We start from the raw sequence: 15,175 nt of genomic DNA on the forward strand, positions 1-15,175 counted from the left end.
TCGGTTACATCGGGAACACCCAATTCTTCCTGAGAACGGCACGAAGGTTGTCAGTATATATGTTTTCTAAGTGATTCACCAAACTTTCTGCGGGCTCTCTTTGAGAAGAGAGCAAAAGAGGAAAATGTATTCAAAGCGAATGTGCATATAAAAGAAGGATACACAGTTAAGTTTGCAGAATCACGTCCGCGGTTTGATGAAGAACAGCATTTTCAGACCACAACCTCATGGTTGATTCCGAATAGCAACAACGCGAATCATTTCTGATTTATTCTGACTGGCATCGAGTCATCGTATGGTTCGACCTCGACAATCGGGCACGTTGGAATTCGCTTAGAAAACCTAAATCTGCAGTCTCAACAAGTTATTGCGTACGTGACGATACTTTGCTAGAGACCGTTTCACCGTTGGAAAGTAGATGATTTTCTCTTCCGGCCAGGCGATGAGTAACGCGCATCGTCCATCGTTTCAACGCACGTTTTAAGGATTTGATTCATGAAGCTGTTTCACCGCATCTCTATGCTCAAACGACAGCGTGTCTAATAAATTTATACGTTATAAATTATCTCTTCAACGTACAGAAGGAAAGAAAAGTGACAACGTCAGCTTGTCTCTTGGTTTATAATCGTTGGTTTATTTTTTATATTAAAATGTATAAACGCTAATTTTATCACGAGAATGACATTGACATTATCCTGTCACTTACTCGCGATTCGCAACGACGGCACGTTCACACGTGCAGTTTTAACAAGGAATGACGATATTTACACACGCGGGGTATTTTTTTTTTTCTTCTTCGTTGGGCTATTTCTTCACCACTGTTACAGTCTAATTTGCGATTCTGGTATAATTAAGAAAATTATTAATACATAAGTCGACGTGAGAAGTCGTCCCATTCACAGTCTCCGTCATGTACATCCATACGTACATAACACAACATATACCTATGTTCAAATATACACGTATACGTAACATGTAAATATAAATATAAAATATTTTTTAAGTATATATATATATATATACATATACACATGAAAATTTTTGACTAATTGTAACCAGTGTACATGTTCATACAGCTCATATACTTATCTATAATATATACATCAACACGTCCAATATACAATATCGGTGAAAATCGGGCATCGCTGCACGTTCCTCGGATCATCCATCGTTTCCCTATTTTTTTTTCTTTACCTCACCCCAAGAATCAATACTCCGTGGTTATACCGGAAAACGTTTCTTCATCCGTCATCTCGAACCTGAAGGTTACAAGTCACGCTGGTGCGTCGTACATGCAGCAAATTGTGACATCCAGCTCCCGTTTTCTTTATCCTTTAGCACAGGACGCGATTCGCTTGGTCGGTTAAACTTCGGTTGTTCCATTGAATCGGCCGTTCGTTTATTTACTCTTGATCATCGACTTCGTCGGTTTGGGTATGTTCGACGGAAAATGGATGAAACGCGAATTGAAATTTCACGTCTCGCCTAGGCACGTAATCCGACACTCTGCCAGAGTTGGGGAATTTTTGCAAGCTTGTCGTTGTTCTTGAAATCCGCGGTGCGCGAACTCGTCGCACCGAGTCTCCTTCCGAGTTCCTTTGCCAACTGCGTGTCCCATGCGGCTGCGATTTCGTACGCGGTAACACCTCCGTAGGTCAGGGCATCCAGCTGGGGATTACACTCTTGCAACAGTAAGCTGGTGACACCTTTTCTCCGGCATTCGATGGCCAGGTGAAGAGCTGTCCTTCCTCCCAGCCTCTCCTTAGCCTCGAGATCCGCACCGACGCTGATCAGCAATCGTACGACTTCCGTATTTCCTGCGACGACTGCAGCGTGGAGGCAGGTTTCTCCTGTAAATAAGAAAAAGAGGAACGTTCAACGCTGTGCTAAACTTCTTTCGATTCAGGATCGACTGTGGTTCGAAGTTGGAATTATATGGATTTCTAAATTTCACCATCGTAATGGTGAAATTTCACGATTGCTGAAATGTTACACGTGTAACGTATATATAAGTAAGATTTAACGCGAATGAAACTGTTCTCGGTTTATGGTATCCGAGATAAGATTTCTCGGAGACGGATGGCGCCGCGGGATTCTGCTTTATTATTACAAACAAAAGCCAATGTTTAAAAAACGTTACAAACGGTTAATCCCTATGATCATTGCACACACGTAGAGTCCAGAAACGGTGTGGACATGCGGTTCAGCGTTAATATCATCATCGGTGTACCTACTTTGCTTTTCCAAGAAATAAGAATGATAAGTAAACCAAATGAAAACTGAACGACAGTTATCGCAATTGTGAAGATCGGTGCACTTCCGAGAAGTGATGGTGATTCTTATTCGGTCGAGAAAAGCCTTTCCTGACTCACTCACGAGTGACATCTTTTTCCCCTACCTTTTTTTTTTTTTTTTCAATTTCTGTGACCTTTGGATTCCGGACTTTTTGGTTGTTTTAGTTGGATCGTTTCTCCGCGGGATAAACTCCATGTAGGTATACACCATACGTACAACGATACCACGAGAAAAACTCATCGCATTCGCGTATTTCTTTTCAACCGCAAACCGGAGTGCTCACGTCACTCAACTATTTCGAAACAATCGCACGGGTTTGTTGAATCATCTTCTTTTACAACACGAACTGCAGGGTCATAGTCCCCAAAAATGCGTCGGTTCGAAACGTGCGACACGTATGCAAAGAAGTTGATTAGAAGAGAAAAAATGCCGCTGCGTCACGCGGACACGTACGGAATATCAGCAAAACCGCGTCACTGGTAACGCTTACACGCGTGCATGTGCAATTAAATTCTTACTCCTCGAATGGTTGTGCGATATTGTTTTTCTTCCATCTATACGGGCGTTAACAATTCTCGTCTATGAGACAGCGATAAGTCGACATCGCCCATTCCATGCACATGACAAACACAAATTACGTAGCTCCGCTTCCGAAGCTTGAGGAAAAACCGCGATCATAATACCGTCCAGTCGGTATCGTGCAGCGGTGCACACAACGATTAGGCATCCATGATAAGTAGGCAGTAACGAATTCGTACAACAGAACAAAGTCGCGCGGGGTTTCTCTCCAAGAGTTACTTCACAGCCAATCGTTCTCTCTTTTGTATCTCGATCGTTGCATAACCGAAAAGCGAGGGCCGTGTTTGGTCGTTTTTCGAAAGTGGGCCGCCCCGAGGACGAGGCCTTCCGTTCGCGTATTTGCACCGAGTTGGCAGAGGCGAGCGTGTAGCGTTTCTATTGTTGGATGGATCGCGAAAAACAATGTCAGGTGAAGGACGCGAGCGTCGAATTGTCCGTACGCCTCTGTGCGATGTGTAAATTGCAATTGGCGAATCAGGAATTAGAGTCACCGCGGGTATTTCTCGGTTGGCAAATCCTTCCGCGGCGCCTTGACCGAACGAGAATAGGGCCGGTGATTATCTGGGTCGCCAATTTGCACCTACCTCTTGAATAGAAACAAAATTTATCGCCAATCACGCTTCGCCTAATACCCGTATGAAAAAGTACCATTATTTTTAAACAACAGAACGCGGGAGACGCCGAGGTAAATCCGTTCGAACGTGTTTGAAAAGCCAGGAATTGAGAGGTGGCCAAGTCACATGCCTGAGCAGGATATAGATAGAACTAGGAAGCTGCCGTGAGTCAGCTCCGTGGTATAAGCTCCAACGGGATGCCGCGAGTTGAACTATCCTTGTCCCGATCAAAGCCTGCGGGCTAAACTTAACCGGCTCGCGATGAGTTTGCCACCAACAGCGGCGTAGCTGCCCTACATAAAATTTCATTTTTAAACAACCGTTTTATCATACCGAGACGGTTGTCTTTCGTATTTTAAACCGTCGACAGATATTTCGGAAAAGTCGTGTCTCCACCTGGGATTAGAAATAGGCTTTTCACAACACGGGACGACGATCGATGCGGGATTGCAAAATCCTCCCGGGAAACTCCAAGCTGCCTTGAGATCGATCCTCCGTTCCCGTTATCAGGCCGCGGAACGTTTTTTTTTTTTTTTTTTTCAATTTTATTTGCAAATCGTTACAGGGATCCCCCAAGTTTGTCGCCACTGTGGGGTTTCCCGAGTCGAGAACGCAGCGGTGCGCAAATAGCCTGGCAGGTATTCCTGAATGTCAAACACATCTGCTTCTGCTTCGACTTGAGGTCAGAATTAAACCAAGGGGGGGGGGGGGGGGGGGGGGGAGAGATATCGGTGATGCAACAAATCCCGGAGAAGAGGATGGCCGATTAAATTCCTAACCGGATACGCTTCCTGCCTTTTACAGGTGCAACAATCGGTCGGCGAAGCGAGAAAAAGAGACCGACGCCGATGCCGGAGCAAATCTGCGATCAACACAATTACCGATTTCGTTTTGACGGAATAAATCAGACACGACGGTCACGCCGCTTCATCGCGGTTCCGCGATTCGCGTCGTCCAAGTGCCCGCGTATCAAAGTGCCAAGACATTGCGATTTGCAAAAATTTATCAGCTGTTCCCTCACGGGATTTGACGGAATCGAGAAAAGAATAGCGACGCTCCGGTTTACTGACCTTCGTAATTCCGCTGCTCGAGGTCCTGAGGGATCGCTGGCGCCTGTCTTCCGGGTGTCAGGTACATCCTTTCGCAGGACGATATCGGCTCGGTCAGCGCCCTGGCGCAGGCCAAATCCCCGGATGCTGCGGCGAGATGGAGCGCCGTGTTTCCGTCTGAATTTCTGAGGCTCGGATCGGCTCCCGCCAAAATTAGTCGCCTCACTATGCTCGGCTGGTGGGTGTAAACAGCGAGGTGCAACGGCGCCTGGCGCTTGCTGTTCAAGCAGTCGAAGAGCGAGGGATGAGGCGACATTCTTATCAGGCTCATTGCGACCTCGTGGAAACCCTGGACGATGGCGATGTGTAGCTGTCTGTTGAAAAAAATTATTTTCATTTACTTAAGGCTCTTTGTTCGATGCCGAGCGAGACGACGTTTCTGATATGGATTTGAAGGATCGTTTGCTTTTAACGTCATCAATCATCGATGATAACACACGGCGCAAGGCGGGCTGTGGTTAACTGGATGTTTGATAACTGTGTTAGCTATTTTTACCACACCCGTAGTTCACTGATCTGGCCTCGGAGATGACGGCGAAGGATGATAGAGCTAATCTTAAATGCCGAACTATAGGATCTATAATCAGCGAGTCAAGTATTGGAATTCAGATATCGAACCACCGGTTGATACAGAGATCTGTGGATGGTATTTTTGACCGCCGCCACTTGGGTTATGACCAATTTGTTCGTTATTAACACATCGAGGGTTGACGAATTACTCATGGGTTTGACCAGGAATCCTTTTTGATCATTTCCTTCTTTATTTTTTCAAATACTCATAGTCGTGAAAATGTTTATTTTACTCGGAACTGCGGTCATTTGTCAAGAGATATTGAAAGTTGAGGCAAAAAACTTTCTCAACCAGGACATTGGTTGCATATTAGCGTTGAAAAAAGTTTACCGCTACCTAATCTGTGGTTTTCGATTGACGTGGGTGGAAAATTTGCCACCGCAATTATACATTTCTGACTATTAATTAATCCGGCATGCGACGTTGGCGTGTATAAGGAAAGGGAAATGAATACACTATACAATTGTGCAATTTAGCTATCAGAAATGCTTTCCTGGAAATGCAATGGACAAATTGAGCTTAAATTTTCCCTTTTGTCGTTCAAAAATGTTCAATCTTGGATCCCGAACGTTAAACACGCCTCGAAAAATGACCAATATACCCGATCTCCGTACTAAATTCGTGAGTAGATCCCAGCCCGCGGATACATCATGCCTCAGCTATTTCGAGACGACCTTCGAAACTGAGAAATAACTTTGAATCGAATATTTCCGTCCAAAATTACGGTCACTATACGCTCGGGTCCCATGCGGAAGAATGGAATCCGCTACGCTGGCTGAAGATCGTTTTGTAAATGATCCATTACGATGGTATCCTCGTTTCAAGAACAAACTACAAATCACTCGAGGAATTCCGGGATCATAAAGTGGCATGCGCATCTGTTTCCTCTACCAGGTTAAAAAGCATTATGGGAATGAAATTTTCAACACCGAGAAAGGCCAACGTATCGAACAAACAACTGTTCGAAAAACAAAAGGAATGTCTCAAGGTGATCGGACGATCCGCTTCGAAGTGATCCTTATGAGATCATTACCGTAGGTAGTAATGTTTTTCATGACTCACACGACGCGCATAACGATCACTAAGCATGTAGGCAGTGGTAGACTTTTTGTACACAAAGCAGTCTTAGCACGTCCAAAATATATAATATCGTAACAGGCAAATAGCTCGTTAAGAAATGATCCAAGTCAAACAGGAAAAAAAGAAAAAGAAAAGAGGACAAGCAAGGATTCGAATGATCGATTCGGTCTTTTGACGATGACGAATCAGCGGGAGTTAGAGTACCAATCGATTAAGACTTACGTGTCGCCATCCTCGTCCTGCGAGTAGTAGAGCTTCCAAAGCTGCTGGGCTTGTTCAAGGTAGGAGTCTTCGTCAACCGGCGAAGAATGATGCGAAAATCTGCGACCGGTAACTGGGGCCAATTCGTCGGTTGGTTCGGCCTGAACCTTTCCTCTGAGGTGGTTTATCGTCACGTGTGTCAAGGTGAGTTGGCTCAGGGTATCGCTCAGACCAGCCTCGACGATCCCGCTGTCGACTCTCATATCTACGTCGGGCTGGATCTTCCAGGACGAGACGTCGGAGTGTTCCCGATCGGCGTGGAGCCTGAGATCGGCAGGTTGTTCCTGCTCCGATTGCAGGACGGTGATGTTCTGGCCCGACAAGAACCCCGAATCGATCTGGACCCCGGGGTCATCTGAAAAGTTTTTCTTCGATTGGTTCGTCATCCGTGATTGCAGCATCGTCTGGCTGTTTCTGAACCTCGGCGAGGCAGTGGTGCGGATTAAATGCGTATACCGGTAACGATAAGTTAACGCGACTAACGACGACGTTTGCGGCCGCGAAATATGTCAATGACGCACTTCAACTTTGATGTACGTATAACGTACCGTAAATTACGATTATAATTCCGAACTGTCAGCTAAGCGTCACTTTCCAACTGTTTTCTGACGTTTCTTTTTTTTTTTTTTTTTTTACTTACAGCAATTGCGATACCGTTCACTGTGTAACAGCTGTTGTTTAACCAGATCTGGCTTTTCGGCAATTAGTTTAATTGTATATAATTACCGCGCAATTAGTCGCAGAGCTCTGACAGGCGGTGTTCACTTTCACGATTGCAGAAGGCAACTGTAGTTTGCCGTTTTCGGAATAACTCCGAGCTCGAATTTCCCCATTTCGCAACGTGTCCGCACTAAGTGTACGCGTTATCTCCTTATCGTCCGACCGTTTGCGCGAGTCACACAATCAGTTGCGGAACTTTTGATGTTCGGTATGTTTGCACGGTTTAGTGCTTGTCAATTTGCTCTATTAGCACCGAACTACGGGTTTGCGAAAGTCGCTTGGTGCACGATTCAGCGAGTCCGTGAACACGCTGATAACGAAGTGGCTTTTCAAACCGACTCCGCTTCCTCGATTCGTTCCAACGCAACTGACGTTTGAAAACGTACTGACCGAAGTTGTAAACACGAGCGAGGAACTCGCCTCGAGCGTTTCTCCCCTCTAGGCAGCTGCCAAATGAAACGGGAAAACCATTCCTGAGTGCCAAGTCGGTATAATCCTCGACTTTCAAGGCTCGTCGATGTACGTACATACATTCACATCGACATGCGACATGCTTGTCCTGCTGTGTCTGTGTCCCTCCCGGTGTGTTAGCTCCGTATGTTACGTCACACGCTGCACTCCAATTGACACGCGGACGTGAGACAGATGTTATTTTCCCACGGCTTTTCTTTCGGGAAATCTGCACGGTAGAAACGCGTCAAGCTCACCTTACGTCTCGCGCTCTCTTCCGAGACCTCATCGAGCTCGTTAGTGTTAGCCGGATTGGTGCGTAGAAACGACCCCGATTGAAATGGATTTAAATACGTGTACGAAGGTCGTTAAAACTTGATTACACTGTGTTGAACGCGTGGAGATTCATAATCAATGTATACCTAGATAAATATCTGCGTTCGTAAAAGAGGAAAGAATTCCTTCGGTTTGTATCGCGTTTATAAGCGCAAGCTGTTCACAATCAGCTTTCACCATCGGATAACATTCAAAAATTTCTAAACACCAAGCGGTTAATTTCAAGCGAATTAACGATTGCGCCACCCGATATGGGTGTCAGTGCCCAATTAAGGTGCAGCGGAAAACTCTCTCTCTCGCACTGCCACTTTTCAATAGTCTATTTTAAAAATACCCAGCCATTATTTATGGCCGGAGTTTTGCACGAATAGCTGTGCACTTAACAGTGAGGACGTAATGACGAACGCAGATAATTCGGGTGCTAAACGATGAGTGAAAAGCTTACGTAGATCTCACCGCTTTGTACCAAGTCTCGTGATCAAAGTTTATTCAACATTCAAAGTCCGTTCAAGATACGCAAATGCTTGCTGCAAATACCGGTACAGAAGATGATCGACGTTATAATTAAAAAAACTTTTTTCTTCACAGTTCGCAGGAAAATTAAAACGCCGAGAAGCTCAGTTCTTCGAGGTGAGAAATATGATTTAAGATATTTCTACACTGCAGATATACTTGCAGGGTTATTCCGTTTGCTAAGCTAATCTTTGTCCTGCTGTCAAAACACAACAATGAAGAATTTTCCATACCCAGACAATGATTCGAGATCACTGCAGCGATACTTTGGTATCCTGTGAATTGAAACTGCTACAATGGGTGCCGCTGTACGACACAAAGCTGATAACCAATACAGATTATAATTTTCCGCATGATTAACCGCTGCAACATGGAGCAATATTTCCGACGATGTGAAAGGTACGTGCTTCGTGTCTGTAATGTATTTTGAGAGTGAATTGTAGTGATACGTCTAGTCCTAGTCATCCGACTGGACTTCTTTATTCTCAACAATTTGCAAATAGGATGAGTACCACGATCTTCAGGGGCGATGGGGGGGGGGGGGGGGGCTACGCGATTTCTCCAAATTAAATTCCCCCCCCCCTCTTCGTTCTCAGATAAACAATTCACGCCGAGGTCTTGGGTCTATAATCTCGGAAATACCGGGCGAGAATAATACCTGGGCAAACACAGTACCCGCCTATCTATATCGTTATATTGTACAAGGCAAAAGATACGACCGGTGCGGACATGCCGCTGCAGTATAAGTTGACGTTATATCGTACCTAAATGCTTATCTCCACACCGTTGGACAAGGCGGCTGGTTCGTTACTAGTGAGCTAAATACACTGGTAGAACAAATTGAACGAAAACAAAGTTTCAAAATAACCATGTTAAATTGAAGACGACAGGCTCAGAGCTTAACCGCGATTGTAAGATGATTGGATGGAACGCTGTGAGTCTTGCGTTATTCCGGGATATACCTGTGTAATGACCGGGGAAAAATTTCGCAAGTTATACGCCATCTTCTTGGCAAGGGTACAGCGAACAGCCATCGTCAACCTTGTTTTTATTCTCCCGGTATACAACTCGAGCTTTTTACACATTTGATTAGCCATTTTATTTGAGGCAAGTGCATTCTTTTCATTCCTCCTCGGGGGACTTCTCAAACGATTGCTTCAAATTTTCAGCTACCTGGCAATATATACTCATTCCTTGTCCGCTGTATTATGCAACCCGCAGGGCTTTAGCTATAACTACGACGGCTTGCGAACCGATTTTGATTTTTGCGCTATGAGAATATCGATGCGAATGATTGCTCTGATCAACCGAAGTTAATTGAACACAGCCCACATTCGTGCGAAGGACACGTGCTAAATGGGAAAGTTTTGTTCGTGCAATTTACACGTGAAAACTTCACACTTACGTATTGCCCGGCGGGACTTACGTAACGTGAATAACCGATGATAGTTCGATGGTCATTCGCGAACCACGGCTCCGTTTATTTGCATTCATTGATCGGATTGAGGAAATAATTGAGGGCCTGATCTACCCGATAAACAAATTTTCTGCGAAGTTACTGCAGGGCGATAGAAATCCGAAAACCCAAATAACGAGCTTAAAAATAGTTTCACGCGTTTGGGACTCAGCTATACTACGTAGATAGATTTTCACGTGCCCGAAACTAGTATACGCTCCGCTCATAAATAGTTTTGCTCGTGTGATACTAGCAGCTCGTAAATTACGCGGACAGAGATGAATATCCTGTATAACTCAACGCATCGGTGTCAAGAACTTGTATGAATTTGTCAGTTGTAATTCATTAACGATTAATTATATTTCACTCTGATGCGTGCGCGCACAGATATTCGTATGTTGCAACGACGTTTTTGGAGAAACGTCTGATTTTCTCATCCTTGATCGATGCACGTACTGACTCATTGAATTTCACGTAAATCAATATCTTGAATCGAATCGAAAGTCTGTCACGTACGTTCGTGTAATAGTGCAGCGTAATGCTTCTGTTCCTCGTGACGCATTCAATCAAACCTCACAATCAGCTGTAAACCACGCGGAAAATCCATACAGCAATGGTGGGTTAATTTTATGATCCGCGGGACGGCGAAGCAAGCTGGCCACGTTGACTCCATGCGAAAATCATTTTGTTGCGCAGTGATGATTGACGAAAACGTAAAGGAGCCGGAAACGCGGTTGAAAAAGATCCAGACAAAGCTTTGCGTATGACAGCACGTGAGAATGATGGATAAAGAATCGCCTTGAGTAATTGAAAAATACGTTTGTTAACTAGGAAACGTTATAAAAGTGGAAGTACATTATACAATAGTCAAGTAAGCTCGGCACTCTATATAAACAGCGGTGTATTTACAATTGGATACGTTAAGTACCCACGAGTGTAAGATATTCTCTAACATCCTCGAAAATACGACATAACGATGAGTCTTCGCAAGCCAACAATGCCTGGGAATAGGTATAACAGACTTCGTTAGTCAGTTTTTGACTCAGGGTCTAATCAAACCTCGTTCGAAATAAGAACAACTCGTTTCGTCGGTCGAGGCCAGGTTGGGAATAAACAGAGGTAGCTGAATAAGCATCCTTGTCATCCTTGAAGAATATTGAATCCTTTATGATTATATAGTAGCAATAATACAGGTAAAAACTACAAGTCTTTGAATCGTGGGTATTTTCTTTTTTAAAAAGAATTACGTTGATTCTCCGAATTCGAAGGTCGTATCGCTTCGTCAAACAGCGATGGATCTCGTCAAGTTCATTTCAAAAAGGATCGAAGCACTAACGGTGATGATGTATGCTCAACAGGTACGTAGCCTCGAACTCAGTTCTGTGAAACCCGGAAAAACCACCCCGAATTATGCTGTCGTAACTTTACGACGAAAGTATCATCGCAATGCGTAAGTCGAAACAAATGCGTACGTGTCGACTCGCGACGATGACGATTCTTACTTTTAACGTCAGATAAGGGGCGACATTATTGTATTCTTTTTCTGTTGACTCTTTATCTGTTGCACCGATCAGGCAGAATGATATAACACAAGTGCTAATCGAGCAAAAGGAAAAAAAAAAAAGAAAACAACAATGAGCTAGGACAAGATAAAAAGCCGTCAGTATTTTCCGCGACTAATTGTTATCGCAATTTTTTATTCATCGATTTATACACGAACGTGAAACATCAGTGCGGAAATCCCAAGGTATAAAATTAATATCTCGGCGACGATAAGCGAGGTGACGCGTTGTAAGGCTGGTATTGGATGTAATCCAAACGGGTAAAAACTGCACAATTTTCCCAACATTATCACGAGATAAGGATACTGGGAAACTTGTAAACTGTAATGTTTATCTATACAGACTTCCGCTGAATACCGGCAACCGCCATTTATTCAAGTATATTTTTTCCTCGAATGCTTTTCTTATTTCCTCAACACACTTTTCGCGATCGGATAATAAACGGTGCATTACAGTGTCTTCCTCTTCATAATCACCCTACGCGAAACGGCGGTCTGGCCTTTTCTTGGGTCTTATATAGGTCCGCGTATTCAAGCTTGCAGGCGCCGAGCCGAGCCGGTTGGGGAATTCCAACCGCTTTGTATACGTCTACCGCAGACTTTTAAGACTGTAGATCGATCTACTCCAGACTGTATTTGAGAGTAGAGAGATAGATTCATCGATTGGCGGCGCATTTCATTGCCTGAATAACTGAACCATTCGATGTATGCTCGCAACGCAGTTGACATAATACACGTTACACGTGGAATTTTTTAGCCGTTTTTGTATGAAGTAGAAAAAAAAAAAAAAAGACATGTCTTTACAGTTGTCGTCCAACAAGTTTGACCGGAAAATCCAGTTCCATTTTCCCTAGGCATCTGCAGGCTCTTCGCGTTTAATGCAAAAAGAATCTGTGACTTCAACTCGTCTCACGCATACCATTAATTATCTGTCAATTGGTGAGAAGCCTGCAGATAGTATATAGAAATTTTTACAATCCCGATTCAAAGTGTTCTCCACTTTTTGTCTTCTTCGTGACTTCGCTTTTTACTTTCTCAACGTTTTCCTAGCATCGAGCATATATTCAGTTGTGTCCGCGTCCTCGACCCCGTTTAAAAGTTAATTTTACCGTATATTTTTTTTTGTCTTAAACTATCACACTCGAGTACAACTTTTATCATATAGCAAGCATTTCTTTAACTGTATAAAACGTTTCTGACTGTGGGTACTTTCGGGCTATAAAATGTACGCGACTGGCGCCTAAAGCGATTCGAGTTTTTTATAACCGCTTCTCGATGTAAGAATTTTCAAATATAGACGCGGAGGAACAGGCAGATAAGGAGATTCTCATATCTCCAACCCGAATGATTACTAATGACTACTGTTTACCCGTATAATTAACACGTTTCGAGATACTGGTTTCAGCAGATAGATTCATTGGTTGTACTGGAGGGCGTGGTCCACTATGTGTTTTTTGATCGCTTCAATATAAGCGGCGTGAAACCCTGAAAGAATGATAAAAGTTACCAAAAATATAACGCAATTGAACTGACACTGCTTTAACCGAGTCGAATATGGTGAAGGGTTTAATTTTTAAAGCCAATAACACTTCTCCTGACGTGAAAAAATTAAGGTGAAACAAAATGAATTTTACACGTTACTGCAGAAAAATACCTGCAGCAAATCATTTTTTCCCATTGAATAATCTATGTATATTCTCATTGTCAATGACTGTGAAGAAGCGGTCTCGAACATTCATTAGAAGTGAGACAAAGAGACATCTGAGCTAAGAATCTCAAACTTTTTTTTCTCATGAATAACCAAGCAGGATGATGTCTGGAAGAGTGATAAAGTCTCTCCAAGTATTTCATCCTTATTACCAGGAACCGATGATGGTGATCATCCGAAGGTCGCAATGCTACCCAAGAATCCCGTTATGGCGTGTGCACAAGGCCGTTAGGCAGATTGTATTCATTAATGGTTGTCATACTGGTTGGAGTCAAGTTGTCACGGATTAGAAAGGACTTGGCGAGTTTTTGAACTGCTCTACGATAAATTTATTTCCTGGAGATTCACTCGCGCCACGAATATTTTTCGACGTGCAGAACGCCGTGCAAAGTTGTTTTCGACAACTTTACTTTCATTTATTTTTATTTTATATATATATATTGAATTAATCGGGAGTTGTTAATGATTGGGATATACCACTTGAATTTACGATCATTTAACGTTGTCTTTCGTATGAAAAATGAAGAAAAATATATCTCATCCATTGCCTCGGCATGCAAGACTATAAAGTAAGAAGAGATAATTGAACGAGTCTTAAGTTATAAAATGGGCCGTTCAAATTTTGAGCTTAACCGAGAGCCAAGTCGAAAGTCGATATATAGTACTTTAGCTTGCCAGATTTTCATTTAAATTGTATCAGTGTACTTTAGTTGATATCCGGAACCTTAGCAGAAGTTGTTTAGAGATCCGTGCCCGATTTGTAATTTGTCCATTTCATGCAGCTCTTATTTGATGCCCTTTTTTGCTGCAACGACCGCATCGCGAGTTCGGCGACCCTGTCGATGACTTGGCAAGGACGAAACCTGCGCGTGGCATCGTACAAAAGCTTGACGAAAACTCGTCGGTATAGCATATAAAACTGTAGCGGTGGGAAATCAATTTCCGAAGTCGAAGCTCGGCGCTATTATACGAGCACAATTACGTGCGGTTAGCCACTAATGAAATGTAAAAAAAGACAACGAATAAAAAAGAAAAAGAAAAAGCAAAAGTTGCGCACCTTGCGGAACTTGGACTGACCGCCGATCGAAACGTAATGAATAATTCAACTGGAAGGAAAAAAAATTCGTACAGAAATAACGGCGATAAAATATTATAGGCGTGATATGTGAGGCTTGCGATTTAAATCAAGATTCGAACTGGAATTTCTCTGATGCAAACTGTGGCCTTATTTGCGTGCAGCGTGTGTACTACTTGGTCTACCGCAAGTGAATTAAGCGCCTATCTAGCCAGACAGAATTCGTATCACGCGCACCATCAGTCTGAGCGCTCTGAACATGTGTAGAAGGTATTTTTGTGCCCGTATGGTGCCTTTTGCATGTGCGTGAGCAATTCGCTTTGCCGATTTAGAGACTGGCCAGTCGGCTAAAGGGAGGGGAGGGGCTGATGGCCCGCAGACGCGAACTTCCCCAAATAAGAGTAGTAAACCGGCGCAGAAGACGATCTTCGCAGTTCTTGGAATTCGAAACGAAACGCTACCTGACGACGAGAAGCGAAAGGAAATATTTGCTCTGTACCGCGTTAGCGCGGATACCGTGAAGAGAGCCGTTACAGATGTAAACACGGGAAGTTTGCCGCAGAGACAGCGAGTTTACAAGCTAAAATTCTCGGTCTCTAGAGCCAAGCCCGGGCGTAAAATCATGCCTAAACTATTCTTGCCATCGTCGTGTTTGGCGCGAAATAGCGATCGGTGATTGACCAGCTGCGGAAATGAGCGCAGAGCCGAAATTAAATTGCAGGCGTGTCAACGGCGGCCATCTTTCCTCTGGCGTCATCGTTCGAATATTTGACAGACACTTTTTTCCGTTACTTTCTACCTTTGAATAGGGTCGAAAAATACTTTCGTACACGCAAGAATTCGTGCT

General features: G+C 43.7%; 1 protein-coding gene across 1 annotated transcript; it reads right to left on the reverse strand.

Annotated features, from left to right (window-relative positions):
* Positions 1 to 717: 717 nt before the first annotated feature.
* Positions 718 to 9,314, reverse strand: LOC107226587 (NF-kappa-B inhibitor cactus). The gene is made up of 4 exons (XM_015667454.2): positions 9,293 to 9,314; positions 6,471 to 6,864; positions 4,559 to 4,911; positions 718 to 1,850 (listed from the first exon to the last, which is right to left on the reverse strand). Exons 2-4 carry the CDS (start codon positions 6,710 to 6,712, stop codon positions 1,486 to 1,488), a joined length of 960 nt encoding a protein of 319 aa, XP_015522940.2. The 5' UTR covers positions 6,713 to 6,864; positions 9,293 to 9,314; the 3' UTR covers positions 718 to 1,485.
* Positions 9,315 to 15,175: the final 5,861 nt, after the last annotated feature.

Source organism: Neodiprion lecontei, chromosome 3 (genome assembly GCF_021901455.1).
Source record: "Neodiprion lecontei isolate iyNeoLeco1 chromosome 3, iyNeoLeco1.1, whole genome shotgun sequence".
NCBI lineage: Eukaryota > Metazoa > Arthropoda > Insecta > Hymenoptera > Diprionidae > Neodiprion > Neodiprion lecontei.

Excerpts from the sequence above, each read along its gene's own strand:
- LOC107226587 (XM_015667454.2), bottom strand. The coding sequence starts at position 6,712 with ATGAGAGTCGACAGCGGGATCGTCGAGGCTGGTCTGAGCGATACCCTG. Across the intron at positions 4,912-6,470 it reads CAGGACGAGGATGGCGACAC|ACAGCTACACATCGCCATCG; the intron begins GTAAGTCTTAAT and ends TTTTTTCAACAG. Across the intron at positions 1,851-4,558 it reads CGAGCAGCGGAATTACGAAG|GAGAAACCTGCCTCCACGCT; the intron begins GTCAGTAAACCG and ends TCTTATTTACAG.